Here is a 21,879-nt window from a genome sequence, read left to right on the forward strand (position 1 = left end):
AACACTAGAGTATGGTGCAAATAAAAGAGAATATTGTACCATTATGTTTCCACTGTCTTCAATAGAACAATTATATAACCTTAATTTATATTATTATATGTAATATTATACAATCGTTGCCTAAGGCATAATTTCATTGGTAAAATGAGTGATGAACGATGATGCCTAATGTCATTTTAACAGTGCAGTAAGACTGTTGTCACAGAAGATGGCAGCAAAGACTATTAGTGTCCATGATGCTGTCACAGGTTTTACTTTACTTTTTATACGTTAATTAGGCCGACACACATGAGGGAAAGTGCAGTATTACAGATACTCTTTTAAAACTTAGACTGAAGTTATGTATAATGTGTTCAAAGGTCATCTTAAATGATCTTTAAAAACTACAAGTTTCTCTTCACTCAAAAAGTTTTAACACTTCAGTCTACAGCGAACCTAAAAATGAAAGGAAATGCCCTGCGTCCATTATTCTTATATGTTGTCGCTTCTTCAATGATGGAGAAGTATAAGAAAATTTAAGATTTTTTCTACACAACTAAACCAAAAAATAAATTAATTAATAAATAAAAACCAAATCCAAATATACAAATTATTTATAGAAGTAAGAATCTGATTTAATCTTTGGAATTAACACTTTTTTCCCACATCACTGCAACAACACAGCATCAGCAGTATATACGATGGCTGCTTAAAAATAACTTTATAAATTCCGAACAACGTTTTCTTTAAATTGCTGACCTTAAGTGAAACTAAAAACAAGAACAACAACGTGTATCACAGTTTCGCAAAAATCCCATATTTATTGCATTGATGGAACTTCGGCTGTCCAATCTTTACATACTTTTTTATTTTTTATTTTATACTTAAACCATTTATCATAATTAAAGTAGACACAGTGTTCAGTACTACAGAGAACGAACCGGATATCAAAATTGGTATCTGACTTCTGGCTAATGTATGTTTTCTGACACTTCAAAATGGCTATTTGTTTAAAAAATACTCCAGACGCGGTAGTACTATGAACATGAAGACATAAAACAAATGACACGTAGACGGAGGACACAGCACCGCCGTTCCACCGGACGATGACAGATCACAGGAGGAGGACTGAGTCATTCAGATGTGTGCTACTTATACAAATTTAAGAAACTCTGGGAGTAAAAATGTAATGAGATCTCTATACAAACTATATACTGCAAATTTACATCTGAATGGATCCTTTATTACTCATCGCTTAAGGGTAATTTCATTTCTCTCTTTGTCTCCTTGAGTGTTTCTGCCTGTTTGACAAACAAGACTCCTGTTTTTTTTTCTTTCAAAACACGCACAACTAAAAAAAAATGTTTTCCTGATGATCAAGTGGAGCCCACGTTCACAGATTGAACTCGACTGTATGTACAGACACTGCATGTGTTTGCTGCCCACACACTCACTGACACGCGCTGATGCAAACCGATGATAAAAAAAAAAAACTGGCAGAATTCAGTGTTCCTGCAAGACGAGGCAAAGGGAGAAATGCATGGAGCTAATAAAGAGGGAGTGAGAGACAGAGAGAGAACAGCATTTAATGCCAGTGATTTGTCCATCAGTTCATCTGTTTCTGGTCCTGAAGTGGTCGCTGGATCGTGGAAAATGTCTAGAAGAGGAAGGAGGAAAGGGTGGACGTGCTCCTATGGCCCCCCGCTATAGGAATAATCTGCCTTGTTGTGCATCACCAGCTTGTTGTCCACAAAGTAGAAGCTGTCGGACTGCGTCTCATAAGGGTGCAGGATCATCTCACGCACTGAGAGAGAAGAAGCAGACAGCATTCAGGATATTTTATCATCAAATCCTCTCTGCATGGGTGTGTATGTGCGTGTGTGTGTGTGTGTGTGTGCGACACTCACTGATTTCCTCAGACAGCGCAGGGAACTCGTAAATGTGCTCGCATGTGTTCTTGCTGCTGGGCATGCAGAAACCGAACTCGAAATCAAAGCTCTTTAGCAGCTGATCGCGGAAGTAGTGTCTCTCGATCATTCGGAAGTTGTTGATGGGGGTGTCTCCAACTGTGAACTCCACTCTGCGGAGGCACAAGAAGTGAGCAGCAAATGTAAGCGAAGGGAAAGAGAGACAAAACATTAGGAGAACTTCAAGCCACCTGTTGCCCTCCACCTGTCTCTTGCAGCAAGAGTGATTACAGAAACACTGATGATTCACATACCTACTGTCTTCTTTCAGCACTCTGCAGCGAGGAAAAGCCTCACCAGTGGTAATCTGTGTTAGCCTGATCACTTTCTTTTTTAGACTGTAATCCTTCTTCTTACTGCTGAGTTTCTTGTTTATCTCCTGCATCAGAAACTTCTCTTGGATTTAAATTCTAGTTCCTCCTTCCCGAGACCCAGACTTGTTGAGGACACCAACCCGAGCAAATAAATCTTCGTATCAGCAGGTGGCAGCAGTCAGTTTTTGTCATTCAAACATGGCAACCACACCTGGGACGCAACAAACATGTACAAACGGTCGTACAGCACATTAATCATGTCTATCTCTTGATGCACGGTTTTCTTATTTTAGATCAGGGGTCTTCAATGTTTTTCAGACCAAGGACCCCAAACTGATGCTTTTTTCGTTTCTTATTTCAAACATGTGCAACAGTAGGGTGACTGCGCATAAACATAAACATACACTGTATATATGCACCTGCTAATATTTCACCTGGGGACTGAACAGACTCTCGGTCAATAGCGGGGAACCTGACAGAGTCAGCTTGTAACATGCGGCCTCGTGATTGGCTCAGCAGTGATAGGGGCGTGGCCTACTGTCTACTGTGTACATGAGGCTTAGATTAACAGGTCTCGGCTAGTGTGGTGCTCCGTGTGAAACGTGTGTTGTTGAGACAGCTCCTTTATCGCTGAAGGAGTAAGGTGCTGACTAAAAAATAACATCTACATTACTGTTAACACTTTTTGTGAGATGAAAGTCACTGGGATTAACAATTTATTGACACCTTAAGGACATTTCCAGCTGTTGATTAACAGCCAAAAATATTGATTGATTTGATTGATTGATGTGGTGGGAATGATTTGATTCCCACCACATTGGCACTGCAAAAGCTGCCTGATCTGCCATATTTTTTTTTTTAACTAACTCTATCCTTCCTTTTACAACCTGCTTACAATGCAATTATGCCGCTGCTATGTAATTATTGTAATTATAAAAAAAATCATGTTCCCACGTGTCTTATTATGAAAATCAAACCAGACATAAAGAGGCAGCACACAAACATAGCTTTAGGACAACGCTGACTAATCCCACTAATTTAGTTTTTCCTCGTAGATGCTAACGTTTCAAACTAGCGGCCTTCATTGGCGTGTCGGCAAATTGAGGTCATGTCATTTATACATGCTACTTGACAGGTGATGGTCTCAGAGGGTGACATGGCAGTTCACTTCCAAAGGTCCCACATTACACAGTTTTTGTCACGATAAATCCTGCACAGAAATCCTTTAAAATGTCATGTTCCAAAACACAAATGACATTTTTTTTGAGCTTGTTCATTAAGGCCAGATTATCTGGATGAGTCAGCTGCAGAATTCAGCATTCAGTGACAGAGTAGGAGTCTGATAATGAACACCACCGATGAGGAGCCCCGACAGCTATCTGGTGCTTGACTCAGCAGGTGGGCTGCTCTGTATGTTCACACTAATCATCGAACAGCCTGTTGTCCCACTCAAAGGCCCACGCATCCTCCTACATCCGGTCCTGTCAGAGCAGACACTGACCAGACATTGTTGCGTTACGTCAGTTTGAGGCCTCGGGACACAGAGAGGTATGTCTCTTTTCTCACAGCGAGTCATTATCATTGACAAGTTGACTTACGTCGCTCCGACCTGCCGCAATTGCAGAAAAGCTGGGGTGAACTGGTATCGGACGAATCGGCCGGCGTTGGGGTCACATTGCTTTATACCTCCAGCTGAAGAAGAGAGGGAAAAAATTAGCAATTTAATTTGTATGTCACATATTAAGGCAAAGGTTTGTGCTAAAGTACAAATCACAGCATGTGTAGAAAATTCTTTGCAATGTTACAGAGATGAGGGATTTGCGGTAAAATAAGATAAATAAAAAACACTTTAAAAGAGACATGAATCTATTTAAACTCTGTATTCATCATGTATTCACACCTTATGGACCTTCCATGCTTTAATCTGTTATCTAGTTTCTGACCTGGCGTTGGAGGTTTTGTAATCTCAAACAGGACTGTCCCTGTTTCCATGTCACGGATCTTAAACCTGGTGAAGTCGATCATGTGAACATTTTCTTCTGGAGAGCAGAGGTAATCTGAAGGGAAGAAAAAACGAAGTAGAAGACAGAATGAGGCTTTACAGAGTATCCAAAATCTCAAGCAGTCTATTACTTCTTTGTTCACAGTATCAATTTGCATAAAGCAAAATGCCAATTAATGAAAAACTTCTACGACTCTCTGACAAGATACGCACTAATAAGTGTGGCTACAGGCAGGTCTGAGCTGGCCTCATTTACATTCATTAAAAGTCTGATCTGCTCTGAGCACATTCTTCTGATCTTCCTTTTAAATGCGCTCCACTGTAACCTCCGAGCAATGCCACTGCCATTGGAAGCTATTTTTTATTTTTTTTACACGTCATATCTTTCTGTGCAATGCAAAGTTGACTGTGAACCTCAGCTGCACTCACGGAAGCAAAGACAGCAGTTCAAGTCACACATGGTCGATTACTAGGTCCACTCAACGTGGTAAAAGAGAAGCAAAACACACTGGTCCAGTCCAAAGGGTTATACGTGCCTAGAGTATAGTTTTGACATGAAATGTAACTCTAAATTAGCAAAGAGTCTTTTGATTTCCTACTTTTATTAATTTTGCGCTCAGTTCGAACATTCAGTACATATGAATATAACCAGTGGTTCAGTTTGAGCCAAATTCACTTAATCGCGAGAGCATTAGCTGAAATAAAGAAATGTCACAAAATGCCAGGAACAGATGAAGAACTTAGAGGTTGATTAGAAACCGCATTGTTTAGATAATCGCACTCTGTGCATTAATTGTATGATAACATGTGATTCATGGTATGGTATAGTATGGTATTGCATCGTATCGTATCAAATCGTATCGCATCGTATCGTATCGTATCGTATCATATCGTATCGTATCGTATCTCATCGTGTACTATGGCATGGCACGGTGTGGTGTGGTGTGGTGTGGTGTGCTATGGCATGGTGTGGCACGGCACGGCACGGCATGGCATCGTATCGTATCGTATCATATCGAATCGTGTGTTATGGCATTGTGTGGTGTGTTGTCGTGTGTTGTCATATGGTATGGCATGGTATGGTATGGTATCATATCATGATGCCATATTACTATTATTACTTATTTATTACTACGTGCATGCAAATGACTGATCTTGTTTTAACATTAACTGTAATCTTTAATCTAATTTTTTTTTACTAGAATAATTAAAATCTGTTGTTTTTACAGTCGCCTAGACGATACAGTCAGAGCTTTTATTATTCTCAATTTTATTTCCAACGTGTTTATGATTACGTTGAACAGCAGAATATTCAGAGTGGCCCACGATTGCACCACGTGTATGTGTGTGTGTGTGTGTGTGTGTGTGTGTGTGTGTGTGTGTGTGTGCGTGTGTGTGTGTGCGTGTGTCCATGTGATGGTAAAACACAATAAGCCTCTTAGGTCTAATCCTGGACCATGGGGAAGGGAGTGTCTCACACATGGCTACAACACACACGTATTAATGACCACACAGCACACACATGCAAGCACACAATAAACAAAAATACCCCCACAATGTTAGCACTCCCTGGAAAATGGGCCCCCACAGCATGATAACAACAAAACCCCACACACAGATACAGTGCGATTTAATCAGGGTTACCGTCAGAGCAGTTGTTATTAGCGGCCTACGTTGCATAAAGGTGGAAGGCTCTTTCTTATTGATGATTTGGTAGAGCTCATTCATTAAGAGAGTAATAAGGCAAATGAAAAGTCACACAGAATGAATCATCAACATGCATGAAAGCATTTGTGTCACATGCGTATGTTCACACACGCGCGGCTGCATCCTCCAATATTTCTTAGGGTTAAGGAGCAGATGGGCCACGCAGGCTTTAGCCACCTGCTCCAAGATATTTATAGAGCTTTTCACAAAGTGCAGCACCACCTAATACCTGACACCTTGTCTAAAAAGGTCCTTCTAGTGAAACATTACTATTTAGAGCTCTGCTGTCTAGTACAGATAATTCAATAATAGGAAGAATTTAGATTAAAGAATAGCTAGTCAAACTGAAATCAAAGAGTTTTTTTATTCAATGAGAGGATGTCCAGGGAAAATTATTAAACTTATTTCATAGTTGAAATGGAAATGTATTATTTACAGAATAGATTCTGTTCAACTTCATACATACAGTCATAAACTGACTGACCCGTATGGACATTTTTAAACAGCGGAGAGTGTAGTATTTTTGCAGCTGGTCATATGAAAGTGTATTAATGAGCACCATTTAAAAACAAGACATCACAAAGTGCTTGAAAAGCAATTTAGTCTTAAATCTTCTAGTGTCTAAATTTCAGACTATTTTATTTATTCAACAAAAATGTCTCCTTTATTATGTGTCTATGTATAAGCTTTGCTGTTTAGTTGATATCTCCTTGTTTACCACATGTCAGTGAGCTGAACAATGATAGCGTAAATGCTGATAGGAGGCATGTTTCCATTAAACGCTGTGTATACATCTATGAATACATTCACAGAATGTTGCATATTTGCTGCATGTATGCTGCACATACATTGCAGAATGAACTTTGCTCATCCCTGCAGAATGATTCACATGTTTGCGAACCATGTTTCCACGGTGAGCATCACAAGACCGGTCAAGAGATGTAAAGCTGCTCTGGTTCAAAAATGCAAAGACTCTTTATGCTGCCATCCAAACTAGTAAGAGGGTTAGAGAGCTGCTGTTTGATGCAGTGCCCTCTAGTGCCAGTTCATTTTATGTGAGGGGATTATCTGCTCTGAGAACATTACTATAAGCCTACTGTCAGGCGGTTTCCCATGAAGCAAAAGAAAGGTAAAACTTTAACACAGGATTTATGAAGTGCGTGCACACTATGCAGCCTCGATATGAGAGTTAGTTTGACTGGAAGTTATTCATAAACTCATCAAATGCTATTACATAACACTGTGCAATCTACCCAGAGATGAGCGCGTCATGTTTGGACAACTTGTACCAGAAATACAAGCATCTACCACATGGTTTATATCCATTAATACTTTTTACTGTTGCTGTTTAATACGACAGACGAGGGGCGATGAAATCCACATCAGGGCCTTGGGTCAAATGATTGACTCAGTATCCTGAACTTAAAATAGCTAATGTAATTGCAGCCTCAACAAGATTTTTAGGGTGAAGGATGTATTAGATAAGTCAGTTTAAAGTCTGCCTGGGTGTAATCCTGCTGAGACTCTGAGCTGAAAACCAAAACCAGCAACTCAGCCTTTGCTGTTAAAGCACTTTAACACAATGAACAAATGAACATTTCTGTCAGTTTTAGCCAAATGAAGCACAAGGTCACATCGATTTAGGCTATTTAACTTTCTTCTCAAGCCTCCCCATTTATGCCTTGCATTTAAATGAATTTGATCGAAGTCCAGGCAGAACGTGCTTGTTCGGATGTCAGTGTACACGCGCCCGAGACGCATCGGGGAAAGTTCACAGTCCCATCGGCCAGTGTACAGTACATAGAGGCTGCTGAGGTTCAGTGGGTAGATTTCTGGCACTCATGCTGAATTGTCCTTGAGCAGGTAGGGCAATATATAAATGCAAGGCCACTTCCAGAATGACTGACACCGTGACTGCACTGAAGACATGAGTGAATCGAATTATGGTGTACGACAAATATGTGGGAGGAATTATGTTTGTGTGCAGCTGTCCCAAACCAGTGAGGCCGCAGTTAGGTTAGCTGCGCAAGAAACTGGGCAAAACAACAAGCCATTCTTAATTATGAATTTCACTCAAGACTTTTGTGATGAGGATGAGCCGTGAGCTAGACACAGCTGTCAGATCTCCGTGTGGACAATGCACATTGCAGGTATTTGTTTGAAAATCTGTGTGAAGAGCACTCTGAATGGCGCCAATGAGCGCACCGTCTCTGTGGTCAGCTGACAGCCGATAGATGCATTTTGTGAATCAGAGGCGGCTACTCACCAAATCCGCAGGGAAAAAAAAAAAAAAAAAAAAAAGACAGATGGAGCATTTCATCTGATAGCACAGCCATCGAAGTCACCCTGTGCAGTGCAGGAATCTGAGCGCCACCGCGTCACGCCTACACTCGCAAGAAGCTCAGGCTGCGCTACAAAATGCACTTTGATTTCACAGCCCGTGCACATGGAGCAGCGTGGCTGATGACAGCTCACTGTATACCCACTTTGAGAGATTTGTAGTAGCATTGAAAAGCTGCTCTATTCAGGAGCTAAAATAAGGCGTGACAGAGATACAAGATGGATATTTATGGAATAGAATTGAGAAGCGCCTTGAATGTGCGATGAATTAATCTCTTTTCATAGGCTGCGGTTTGTCGCAGCCATTTTTATAAACAAGTCAGGGCCCTAGTTTCATAGAAAATGACGGATGAACTTGGGGATATGTGGGATTGTGAAATGAATTTCTTGCATATGACCGAAGCTTTCACTCGTGTGCTTCTAAAAACCAGTGTAACTACTCTGAAAAAGTGTCTTTTAAAAGAAGAGATTAAGAACTAATTTTACCCGGCTACCAAAAAACCTAATTTTTCACCAGTAACCAGTGAGATCTCTTTGTGTTGTCTGCAGTCTGTCCTGAGTAACCTCTTAAGACGTGTGTGTTGTGAGGTCTAATAATAAGCCTAAAGGCTCTCACACTAAAACAGCATTTTGATAAAGGTACGAAGAATCACTTAAGGATTGCTCTGACATCTTCGCACATTGATTCATTTGTTCTCCTGTCACGATAAACGCTCTCACACTTGCTCAATAAAACCACGACTAGCTGTTTTTATTCTTCTGCCTTTTGCGCAAACAGATGTGACGTGTTGATTGATGTGGCTCATAAATCACATCATTGCTGTAAAAACATGGCGACGTGCAATAAAAAAACAAAGGCCTAAAGATTTTTCTGGTCCAATATCTCAAACAAACACACTGCGATACACATGTTCATACCTCAGTTGCTTCTTTTTTTTCCACTTTCCTTCACACACACACACACGCACACACACACACAGACACACAGTGCTCCACTTTACTTCCTTCAACACTGTCACCTAGCAACGCTCCTTCTGATAGCGCGCCAGCTCGATTAGCCCGTCTTTTTCCTTCCCCACATCCACCTGCCTGCTCCGCAACAACAAGGTGCTGCAGCGAATCAAAAGAGAACATCTCGGGTTAGGCATCAGTGGTATGCAAATGAAAAGCTCCACGTCTGAGATCTGATGAAGGCATACCCGAGGCCTCCTCCTATAGAGGGCCTTCCTTTTGTCTGATTTACAAAACACAAAGCGGAGAAGAGAACGCGATATTATGATGCTGTGTGCGAACTGTGACTTCAATTACAATATGAAATTACAGATTGTAATGCACTTTCCTCTGGCTGGAGGGAAACGTGTCATTAACGCTCACAGACCCAAAGACCAACGCCAGACTTTTGTCAAACAAAATCCTTTTCACTCAACTGGGATTTAAAAAAAAAAAAAAGTCCCATTTGCCGCAGCTACTGTATGTCAGTAAAGTTAGCGCCGTGTCCTGAGTCGAGCCATGTCTGTGTGTTCAGATCCACGGTGCCCGTCTGACACCAAAGCGGCATTCATAAAGAGCAAGCGAGTTGCCACTTATAGCTCCTTAATCCCCAAGATTAGCTCGGAGGTACAGACTTTTCAGCCACAAGGATTGACTTCACATGCCTTATTCGTTCCATTTGACTCCATGGCCCCTGATCAATTCTGATGATGTGCGAGAAAGAACAATGTAGACATGTTTACCTCTTGTTAAAATATTCTATAGCCGAGGGCAGCTGATGACATTAACTTTCAACACCATCACGTTCGCGTTATGATGTACGGTGCACCTGTGCGTGGCAAGCTGTTTCATGTCTCTCAGTTAACAGCACCTGTAGGCAAACTGGCAAATAGTGAGGTTCATGGAGAGGTTGCATTCTGTGCAGCTGAATGCAGATGAGAGTCCCTCCTCTTATCTTACCGGCACCACAAAAGAGGGCAAAGAAATATATATATATTATCTCATGAGGGCTTATAAACTCCTTGTTTGAAGATGACAACCATAAGCCATTCAGACCTTTTCGCTTCCTATAGCAACAGGTTCAACTTTTGTGAATCGTTTTCTTTCTTTTTTCTTTTTTTTTGGCTTGAATATGTACCTGTACATGCTCCTACCTGCTGCCAGTTGGCTCAGTCGGAAATAGAGAGTATGGAAATGGAGAAACTGATTTTGTCTCAAGGCGCTTGTTATTGTGAGTGTGTTGACAAGCATGGCGACATTCAACGCTCGAAAGAGATTACGATGGTCAAACAGTTCAATGCGATGATGAACCTTTCTCACCTTCAATGGGCGCCATCTGGGCTCCATGAAGAAAGGGGACAACCAGCTAATTTTGACAGTTGTAAAACACAGGTGTAACAAATCAAATAAATGTGAGCTCTAACCTGGCTTTCATTTATTGTGTGATAATCAACATCTGTGTTGTGAAAAAGGTCCAAATAGGGGCGTGTTTACCATGTTCACAAGAAATGTCCATATGAACGGCCCCATCAAAAGTGAAATCAAAAGTAGAAATGTTATTAATTATATTTTAATCTATTATAATTTAGTTGTACCATATAGAGTTCTCCTTTTCTCTTTTCTCTTCTTCCAAAGAAAATGTTGATAATTAGTTAAATGGTGGTTTCTCATGCTAAAGTTACTACTATAAAGGTTGAGCATTTGGTGCAGACAACCTCCGATGTCCTAACCACAAGCTCACAAGCTAAATTTAAACACATTGTATTTTAGCTGGTGTTTTCTAGTGGTGTACGTCCGTGGCTAGGCTAATTAGCTAGTGTCTGATAGTGTTTTATTTCTGATCTTAGCAGAAGGGAGCGGTGTTGGTTGAAGTGTAGTCACATGTCCCACCACCTCTCATCATCACCTCCTGCTGTGGACTAGGCCACGTAGCTGGTGTCTGGTTGTATCTTATTTCTGATATAGGCAGAAGGAAGAAATGTTTCCCATCATTTCTAACCTACTGCTGGTGGCTAGGCTAGTTAGTAGCTGACCACTGGTCTGCTGGTCAGTTCTCCAGTTGGACTAGGTTTCTAAAGGAGTTTTGCCTCAGATCATGGCACAAGAGATCGTAACATCTCGTCCTGTGTATTAATGCATATTTTTCACATTTGGGAAATGACAGCTGAGGAAGCGCCAGTTGTTACAGTGAGAATACGTCAAAGTGTTTCTGTCACAGTTCGTACTACTGTACTCTGGTCAGAGAGGAGAACATACTGTAGTAGTGCACAACCAATCTAAATGTCATGCTCCAAGCAGACGTGTTCAATCTCATATTTGAAATGAGACACAACAATACATTTTGTTACCATCGCCTCTTAACTGTGGCCTTGCTTTGAGTCTTGATGTGCGATACCCGATCCTGTAAAATCTTCACAAAAACCGCAGAAGTGATTAATAAAAGGTTTTCTACAGTTGAAAGATCTTAACAGATGTGTGATGGTTTACGTACCGTTTACTTACTGCTTATCTACGCCTTTGCATTATTCATAAGGAAACTGAAACTGCTGATGTATTATTTCGAAATTCAGTGACTCATTAGGAATTGGAAACAAAAGCAGGTCTGCAAACAAATTTGAATTTGTTTCTGGGAGATTATTCAAAGCAAAAACAGCTTTTTAGCTGCTGTGGTTCATCCAGAAGTTGGCCCATAAGCGCAGAGAAGAAAGTAAATCCAAGTATTCTGGAGTATGTTCTTTAACAAAGTAAATTGAACTTGTCAGAACAAAGGTCCCCCATTTAAGTCTGATGGGGTTTATAATAGGATTATATAATGGGAGTAACACATGTGTGGGTCACGTTATAAAAATTGCATGAACAGTAAATGTTTCCCAGCTCTGTAGAAAAAGCAGAGAATAACGACGGCCACATCCTGATCGGGATCATCCCTGTTTAGGGCAGTTGTTGGGGCAGTTGCCGTCTCAGATAAAGTAGATAAGATAAGATAGACGTTCTACAGTAAACACATTTAATAGCTATGTTTCTGAGAGACTCTTCAAACTGGTGGTTTGAAAATCACCAGAAACGTGCAATACAAGAGGAAGCAGAGTAAAACATCTAGGCTGTACAAAAATATGTTTTGTTTTTTCACCGATGATTGCCTTTCTTGCTGCGGATGACTGGATCAGCTTACCTCTCGTCAGGACTCAAACAAGTCTACAAAAACAAGATAAAGAATCAAAGAGGCTCAGCTCATGTGATTTAATATGAGAAGTGTCAATTGAAATTCAAAATGTACACCAGACCAATGAGATTCAGTCAGATGATGAGTTTTTTTAAAATCCAGAAGCATTAGCACTGGCAAGTCATTACTAGGTTATTATATAGGACCAATAATCCTATCACACTCTTACACATGCATTTGCAGCCTCACATAATTTGTCTTAACCGTAATGAAACTACCTGGTTCTGAAGCTGAAGTGAGATGACAGACTGCTCCAACGACAACCAACGAGCCATCTCTCTTCACCTCGCATCACACCGAAAACAAATAACCTTGCGACAGCTGTGCACGGGCGATTAAGAACCGGCTGCACCAATCAATTTTAATTAAGGCTGTATCCATTGTGCTGGCAGACATCACAGAGTGGAAATCCCGCCCGAACGCAGATAAAGCGCCGCTTTGTGTCCCAGACTTATTAAGGCCAAATAATTGATCGCCCATTAGTGTAAAAGGAAGAGGACTGATGTGAGTAAATCATCTACACCAAAATCACACACCGGCAATCCTTTGTGTCAAAAATACCCACAGTCCAAATGGAGCGTTTAACTTCGTGAGGTATTTCCTGCTGGTCCATTTTTTATCCTGCAAAGCGTTTTGTAAAACATTCACAAATGCAAAGTCTTTAAGAAATTGGAAAACCAAATTACAGGATCTGTACGTTAGTACTCTTACTCATAAGTGCATCATTATAAAACGTAATATGGTATCAACAGAGAGCAGCCTGAGCTGCTTTTTGGTTTCTGACAAGCCTGTAAACTTTTCACTCCAACTGCACGTATCGGATCCCCATAAGTTACGTTTCCATCAACGTATTTTCATGCACATTTTGAACTATCGAGTCATAGGAAGATTTAATGGAGAACAGACGCCCTTTTTTCTAAATTTCTGATTTAGCAAAACGTGAGTTTAGATGCTTACATCTTGCTGTCACTTAGAAAAGAATGAACGTCTCTTTTGTGTACGGGTCTCGTTTTGTGCATTACATTATCAGTGCATAATCATTACATTTCTTGGTTTTCCAGACAGCACGAAAAACATCCAATACTAGCTGACATGAAAGAATAATTCTAACTTGCTTTGTTAAGAAAAATACCCCTGAATCCCTTACATTTTATTTTTTTTTAACTTCTTTAAGTGGTTTGGGCATTCGGCAAACTACTTGTTTTGTTTTATATTCATGAGTTCTTCTTCTTCTTTTTCTTCTTCTATGGTTTATTAGAACCATGAGTGTTGTAGCTTAAACCGCCACCTTCTCATGACACCACCTATTCTTGTTTTTCATCGTCAGCCTGTGGGAATGAGCCTACCAACTGCGTCATTTGAAAAATTAGCTTGAAGTCATATATTCATATTTGTGAAATGTTAGCTGGTTTGTCAACAGACACACCTACATTTAAGAGTCACCAGGTTCTGTCTTAAGTTACAGGACGTGTCAATCTCACTAGTCGAGGCTGAGCAAGCTGCTGCCAGAGAGCCAATAAACCTCTCCACATTAAAAAACAAAACAAAACAAAACATGCAAGTTGATGTAGAGGATATGTTAATGCCCCTTTGAAAGAACTCATATAATTTGCCCAACGCTGCTCAGTGCGACCATAAACAACCCACTGGCACAGCCCCCCGAGGTGTCTTAACACCGCTTTCTGTCTGAATCCCCCCACTAACAGTGTGTTAAACCAGACAGTTCGTCTCTCTGAGGCTGCAGGAATCCAAACGGGGACTGTATCCTTTAAATTCATGCTGTAAAATTTAAAAGTGTTTTCAGTGAGAATCACAATTGTGCTTATTTCTAACCAAAAATTCCCACTTGTCATGGTGCAGCACTCCAGCGCGCTTACATGAAAACGCAATTAGACACGGTGGGTAATAGGAAAGTGGATGCCGTGCTGAAGTAAACAACAAATTTCAACACCAGATCCAGAAATGCTCTAAAACAAGTACACGTGAGCTAAATGGTGTAAGATACTTTAAAAATGTATGATTATGACCAGGCATGTCACCAGTCAGTAATTATTGTACATCTTCACATAATGTTCCAAAGTGACACTAAATTTCTTGGTATCAGCAGTTTCTCACTGCAGGCATATCATCAGCCATCCGTCATGCAAACTGTAAACTGATAATGTGCCATTTTTCATGTCACAGCAGTGCCTCCTCGCCTGCCTGAATTATATTTCTTCTCCGCTCTGCCTGTGTGACAATGAGCCACTGTGCCTCGCTTATCAGCGCTGAACCGCCGTGACAGACTGGAGCTGGGCTGCCCCAAAATGGTGGCGTTCACTTCCCCAAAAGCACAGCCGGCGAAGTCACTTACACTGCAGGATGAGGCGTATCCTTTTCACCAGCTAGGGTTTATATTTCCCTTGCAGTAGAAACCACTGCTGACAGGTCGCGAAACGCCTTGTCGATGGTCAAATGTGAAGATGCACACGTGTTTCTATTAAAAGATGCAGCTTTGTATATGAAGAGAACACAGCAGCTATATTTCTGACTTTATACTTTGACTCTCGGGTCATTAATTACCTGAGGTGTATCACTTCATAGCAGAATGCTATGTTACAGCCATCCTGACATAATCCAGATTACATGTCAGTGGAGAGCGGAGATTACTGCACCATCATGAGTGATTTAGGAATTATCGCACTGATGCAGCCCAAGTGTTGCTTCACCGCTGAGGGGCCACGGACTGAAAGCAGATATGATTGGCTGAGAAAAGATGAGGACGGTGTGAGGGAGTGGGTGTTGTGATGCTTTTGTGCCAGAGTGAGTTCCTGTTTGACTCCAGACTTTCTCTGTCACTTCCAGCTGGAAACATGAAAATGAATGGAAATGATTCGTTGCCACGTCGGCGGTAACGTCCTCTTGTTTGTTAAAAGATGAATCACTCAGTTAAAGACAGATTTAGATTCTGTTTTTTGGTTAATGTTTAAATTTAGATTGACCACAATTAATTCATACAACCTGTTTTTTAAACCTTCCATTAAGGAGTAAGGGTAAAATTAAAATATACAAACAAACTCAAAGTTGTTGAGATGATACTGAAAACTCTAGACATTGACTTAATATTTGCATTCATCCGTCAAGCTGATCCCAAGACTAGACTTTCCTTGAATGTCTTGAATGTGAAGCTTCTCAGTCGTTTAGATCCCACTGCATTTAAAATAAAACACTTGGACCTTTCTTTTAGACGTGCTGTCATTTTCACAATTTCCTGCAGCTTGTGGGTATTTGTACTGGCTCAGGATTGAATTTTGAATCCAAGCCACCTCCGCAAAAGTTTCGTAACATTTCACTCATTCCGGTTCAGTTTAAATCTCTTTCATAACACCGATTCACTGAATGACCCAAACCACCGTCTAAGCCGTGTACAAACTTTGTAAAAATGACTCCCCTTCTCACTTCACTCTGTGATTACAACAATGACATAAGCCGGGTTCACTTTCATCTGTCATCCATCCCGTTTCCATTACACAATGCAGAAACAGCTTCCATTATATGATTAAAAACAGGCTGATTATATCCTTCTCTTGTTTGTTTCAACTTAACTCCTCCTGTCCGTGAGGAGCTATAATCGGTGGATCACAACTCTGGCCACCTGTTACCTCAGAGTCACAGGTGTCTTGGGGTAAGGGAGTAGTAAAGGACACTTTCTTTTTCTTTCTTTTTTTTTTCTTTTTACCCAGCAGGATGTGAGAGGCGCACCAGGAAGTGCAAGCACTCACCTTCTCCTTTTCAGTGCCTACACATAGACACAGAGAGATGAAACAACTACCATTAATAGTGCCATAGTGCCTTTAACAGTAGCTGTGGTCGACCCTCGGGCAAACGGTAGCTGACCTTGGATAAGACATTAAACCTCTAAGTGCTCGCTGACTGTAATGCTCACTGGTTAAAAGTGGTTAGTCTTATTTAAAGCTGTACAGACTCGGAGGTTGTCTCAGACTGTGTCGCTGTCCATGGTACCTGTGCCTAGTTCCTGGAGACAGGCAACAATTCTTAAAACAACACATTACACGAGGAAAGAAAATCACTAATCCTTTCTAACTGTACGGTTTAAACCAGTCCTCCAATCGTGACAGTTACAGCCGGTTACTTACTCTTGGTGATCTTCTGTAGCCCGAGCACATCCTCGGGTGTTATTACGGTATTTCTGCGCAATTCTTCTTCGGTTCTAACCGGGATCCCCATGTCTGATGAGTTGCAGCCTTGCTGCACTTTCATGTCCAACTGAAGAAGATCGTTCGGTTCGTGACCTGGCAGGGACTGAGGATTTCTGATGCTCTCGGCGTCGTCGCCGCAGGAGCAGATTTACTTGCGTCGGAGCCTTTAGTTGCGCGCTGGCCAAATCACCGTACAGCAAACAGGCTCTGTGCTGCTACAAGAATAACTCATTCCCCGTGCCTCCTCCCCTTCTCGATCCGGTAAAAGATAAAAATCAGCCTTTAGCTCCCTCCCTCCCTCTCGCGCTCAAGGCTCATCGGCTCTCTCACAAGCTATTTAATCCAAATCCTGCGGCTTTAAACCGACCAGTGGTGCGTAGCTGACCGTCTGCGCGCCTCGTCATCCGCTGATAAACAGTGCGTGCACGGCCGGGCTTTACTCAAGAACACTAACTCGTTCCTCGTCTCGGAGATGAGCTTTGCTGCCTCCCGTGTGGAAGTTAGTTGGTGTCAGAAATAGCCTCTGGAAATGATACTGTTTATGTAAGCGTTCACAGGCGAAAACCGGGTCGTTAATGTTGCTGTTATTCAAAGGTGTTTGTCTCTTTTAGAGATTCGGGTTAGACAATGTGTTATAGCTTACGTTAACATAAGAACGAAATATCCCGAGGGGGTTGGCTCTGTTGTATTGTGAACCTCAACAGTATCATTATGTGTCTTTGCGTTTTATGGCCATCTGGGGCCAGCAGCCTGCCAACAAAACATTTGATGTCACATACTATCACCTATGCAGCTACCTGGTTACACCGAACAGCACTAACATGAATTATTTTTGGCCTCTTGAAGAGTTTTGTGTTCACATTTCATCGCTTAGGCCTACACATGTCAGTAATTTAGTGCTGAGCAGGCAGTGTGTCCAGTGAGTTTTGAAAAAGTGGTGACAGTGAACCAAATCAGCAGATTTGCTGGCTAGGAAATTAAAAGAGTCACGAAAAGGGCACAGAAAAGACACCCAGCCTTATCTAGCTTAATCACTGCAAGCACCCCTGTTCACCTTGCAGACTTTAATTTGATCCATAGATTAATTAGTGACATCTTATATAAATATTCTTCTATTATATAATAAATAATAAATATTCATCTATAAAACCGTGAAACGATTGTGTTTTTAAAAAAAGAAAATTCACACAAAAAAAATGCAAAAAAAAAGAGAGAGATGTTTTTCAGGTAGAATATTTTTTATTTGGTTATTTATTTTTTTCCATTGGAAAGTTGCTTTCCAGATGCCAGCATCCCTGAGAAAGTGTAAAATGCAAACCTCGTGAACCGTCCCGCCGATAAGCTGAAACAGGCCGTCCGAAACATTTTCACATCAGCAAAACACAACCCTGCACAGCCCCCAGTGTTTAACCACAGGCTGACCGGTGTCCTCATCGAGTCTCTGACACCGTTGCCTGTGTGATGAGGAGATAGTGCCTCCCTCTGCCTTGCAAGTTCACTGCAGGGCATGTGCACAGTTGAGAGCTGTCCATGGTAGTACTTTGTGGGCAGTGATGGGATTAGTATTTATTTATTTATCTTTTTTCCCTTTAACTTTCTAAAAATCTGTGGATCCCAGGAGAGGGAGAGCGCTTTGATGAACAAGCTTATCGGCATCATTTCAGCTTGAAACACGTAATAAATAAAAATGAAAATAAAATCAAAAGTTTTCAGGTATGGATGCAAATTGAAACAAACTAAGAAAAACACAAACTATTAAATCTACTTATCCCCTACAATCCCTGTGTTCATAAATATGATAAATCATCTAATCTTTCTATGAGGTCTGTAAACAGAGAGCATTGCTGCTGTCTTTACTGGGGGTTGCAGTTACTCTGGAGGTTCATGACAACAAGAATTTACCAGTCAGTATCATTTATTGTGCCACATACTTCCAAATCCTGCCAGTAAATGCAATAACAATACTTAAAAAGCCGTAACGCTCGTGTGGCAAAGTGGCTGTTTGAGAATTTCCAAGGGATGTCTTAGCAGCGTGACAAGCCTGAACCCTTGCTGTTCCCCCCTTTTATGCGGTCATCTCGAAGCAGCCCCTGCGGTGCGTCTGCATGTCCCTCACCCTGCGCATGGACTGGATCTGGGGGTGGTGGGCGCCCCACTCGTTCCAGTGCTTGTAAGGGCCCATTTCGAACACATACTGGTAGCCACGATAGCCAGGGTACTGGTATCCCACCCAGCTGTGTGAAGAAGTAGAGAGAAGCAGATGCGTTGTATGAAGCTTTACTTATGTGTCCTTTCAATGTTCGTCTTATTACTTTCAACATTTATGCATGTATAGCTACTAGAAACGTCATTTTCATGATCTTAGCTCTCACACTGCTTGGTTAAGTTAGATTCTCTGACCTTTAGGTCACTACGATCTACTGACTAGACAGATGCAAACCCAGAGAAGACAACCACTTACGTTCCACCTGAGACCTGAATGCTGCCAACGCGGTCCTGGAAACCGTAAGACCACAGGCTTGGAATGTCTTCGTCACACACTTCCATCTTTCGCCCCTCAAAGTTTGGACATTCATACATGCAAATCTTGTGGTCCTGGGGATCCTGTATGAGAAATACACCAAGTTTGCATTAGTAACTGATCTCCTGAAGATGCTGTAGGTCCCAGATTTGATCCAGTATGAGATTAATAGTAACCAAAATCTTGTCCAATTGTCTATGCAAATCTGAGCTAGAACTATGCTCTATAATGCAGACCTCATATTTAAATGGAGGCAAACATCACACTTAAACTAGTAATTTTCTACATTTGGAAAAACGGAAAACGGAAAAAGTCAAATTGAAAACGCAGCGGCTCACAAATGTCAGATAATAAAAGCTTTAATCCAAAAATACTGCGGCGTTGGCATGAGTCTATAAATACTCATATGACTGCAGCCATAAAAAGCACTTTCCTCTGTTCAAATAAAAGATGGATGAGGGAGACGGATGGGAGGTGCAAATACAGGTTTTTGAGAAGCAGTAAAAACCTTCTGCCACTGCTCACTTACCATTCTGACGGGCCTGACCGACATGAAGCGGTCACACCTGTAGCTGTTGGACCAGGTGTCCCAGCGGGGGTACTCTCCCTTCTCCAGCATGAACATCTCACCGGTCATGTTCTGCTGCTCATAACCCACCCAGCTGCAGAGACAGACAGACAGACACACGGATATTTAGCCTCCAGTCACTCAGTCGGGCATACTGTATCTCACCTAAATGGTACATTTGGCGACTTACGGTCCACACTCTACCCTGATGGAGCCGATTCTGTCGAAACCCTTCTCACACAGGTTACGACACTCTCCGAACAGGTCCATCCTACGGCCTTGGAAGTTCTCACATTCATAGAGGTATATCTTAAAAGGACAAATGTCTTGCAGTCAATCATTGTGGATTACTCGATTTTTTTATTTGTTTTGTTGCGATTAATCAATTTTTTTTAAAAAATAAATAAAAAGGTAACTGTGGAAGTACCTTGTAATTGCGCAGTCCAATGGCAGAGTGGCTGCCAATGCTGCCTTGAGCACCTGAGTGAGACATGATCAGATCTGCAGAGAGGAGGGACCAAGCCAGTCAGACATTTTTTTTTTTTTTTAGAGATCTGTTTAAAGAGCGTACTTACTAATTCATGACTAGTGGAACACAGCATGTACTCAAATTCCGAGAGAGCGGAGTGTTAAAGTGTAAAATGGTTTGTGTTTGAGCACGAGGATTCCTCCGGGTTTAAGAGAGTTGCCGGATGGAAGCTTTAGCTAACGCTCAGATTCAATCCAAAAGGCCTTCACAAATGTAATGAAAGGCAAAATGACGGCTGTAAAATGAAAATCAGCCTCAAGGACTGAAAGATTTTGTATCTTTCTAGTATCTATGGCCATATGGTGTACACATAGCTTTAAGGTGATATAAAAAGTAGATTTCACAGGGTAAATGTGTGCAGACCATTAAATCGGAACGGTTTATCTGCCTGCTGAAGATGAGTTAACTAATACTAAGTCAGTTTCTTTCCTGACCACAACCAGCAACTATGATGGTGCTGTTTTACCGGTACCCACACAAACCGGAGCACATTTATACGTCATCAGGGTAAGGTGAAGACATACAATAAACAACTGTCTCAACTTTATTTATTTTATTTTATTTTTTCAAGAGCTGCTCTTTAAGTTGCTCTTGAAAGTAAGAGGCTGCCTTGTATATTTTCCTTTGCATTTGAAACATTAAATGGAAAATACTTAAACAGAAGCAGTATTATCCACTTTGAATGTTTCACTCGTTCAAGTCCATCCCAGCAAACTTTTTTTTTTTTTTACCATCATACTTTCATCTGTTTCTGCAGAGTGTTATTTATTGCGCATATTACCCAGCCTATCCCCTGACGTTAATCTGTCAAAGCCTGCCATGACACATGATGAGCCCCAATCTCTCTTGTGGCAGTCTTACCACTGGATGGCAGGTAAACATGAGAGCAGCACTGAAAGCTAAAAAAAATAAATAAATCACGCCCCGCTGCAGTTTCTAATGTCAATATCCCACCAATTCAGTCCATAGCTAAGGCATAAGAGAAGAGCCAGTCCTCACTTGGTTCTGTCCGTCCAAAGAAAACAACAGTATTTCCATCAACATCCAGTGATTCTAGGAGTTCTTAAAGCGTTAGAGTACCTTTTAGAGGAAACTTACAGTTACACTTGCAGGCTGAGACGGACCGACCTTCGGAGAAAGTGATGGACGCAGGCCTTGTGAGTGGGGATATATATATACATTCACATCCGAAGCCAGTCTATAGATGCGGCATCCTGACTTCTCATTGGCTGGGAAGCTGCTTGGAGCATGGTTCGAGGTCGAAGGTCACGCTGCTTATCTGTAGGCTCGTCGGGCTGACTCAGCTGCCCGTTTTGTTGTCCAGTGCCATTGTGGGGGAACCGGGGACATTCACTGCCATCAGCAGAAAGTTTGCTGGCATGCACTCCAGCCCACACTTACATTTGCAGCCACCTCTCTCATATTCTGTGATTCACTTCTATTTAAATCCCCTTTTTTAAATTTCTTATCTTCACCCTTTGTCATTTTCACCAATTTCTCTGTGATTTATTCTGCCTTTCACCTCCACATTCTCTCGCTT

At 41.4% G+C, this 21,879-nt stretch overlaps 2 protein-coding genes across 4 annotated transcripts; both read right to left on the reverse strand.

Annotated features, from left to right (window-relative positions):
* Positions 1-774: 774 nt before the first annotated feature.
* Positions 775-17,021, reverse strand: unc119a (unc-119 homolog a (C. elegans)). Its single transcript, XM_047595236.1, has 5 exons — positions 16,659-17,021; positions 4,204-4,317; positions 3,859-3,952; positions 1,887-2,059; positions 775-1,783 (listed from the first exon to the last, which is right to left on the reverse strand). Exons 1-5 carry the CDS (start codon positions 16,780-16,782, stop codon positions 1,671-1,673), a joined length of 618 nt encoding a protein of 205 aa, XP_047451192.1. The 5' UTR covers positions 16,783-17,021; the 3' UTR covers positions 775-1,670.
* Positions 17,022-17,940: 919 nt separating this feature from the next.
* crybb1l3 (crystallin, beta B1, like 3) lies at positions 17,941-21,533 on the reverse strand. Of its 3 annotated transcripts, none has more exons than XM_047595221.1 (6): positions 21,438-21,533; positions 20,238-20,311; positions 20,001-20,119; positions 19,772-19,904; positions 19,183-19,325; positions 17,941-18,955 (listed from the first exon to the last, which is right to left on the reverse strand). In XM_047595221.1, exons 2-6 carry the CDS (start codon positions 20,301-20,303, stop codon positions 18,787-18,789), a joined length of 630 nt encoding a protein of 209 aa, XP_047451177.1. In that variant the 5' UTR covers positions 20,304-20,311; positions 21,438-21,533; the 3' UTR covers positions 17,941-18,786. The 3 variants fall into 3 exon arrangements, with proteins under 3 accessions (XP_047451177.1, XP_047451179.1, XP_047451178.1); XM_047595223.1 differs by having other exon boundaries at positions 21,420-21,438; XM_047595222.1 differs by lacking the exon at positions 21,438-21,533 and adding an exon at positions 21,339-21,404.
* Positions 21,534-21,879: the final 346 nt, after the last annotated feature.

Source organism: Mugil cephalus, chromosome 9 (assembly GCF_022458985.1).
Source record: "Mugil cephalus isolate CIBA_MC_2020 chromosome 9, CIBA_Mcephalus_1.1, whole genome shotgun sequence".
Lineage (NCBI taxonomy): Eukaryota > Metazoa > Chordata > Actinopteri > Mugiliformes > Mugilidae > Mugil > Mugil cephalus.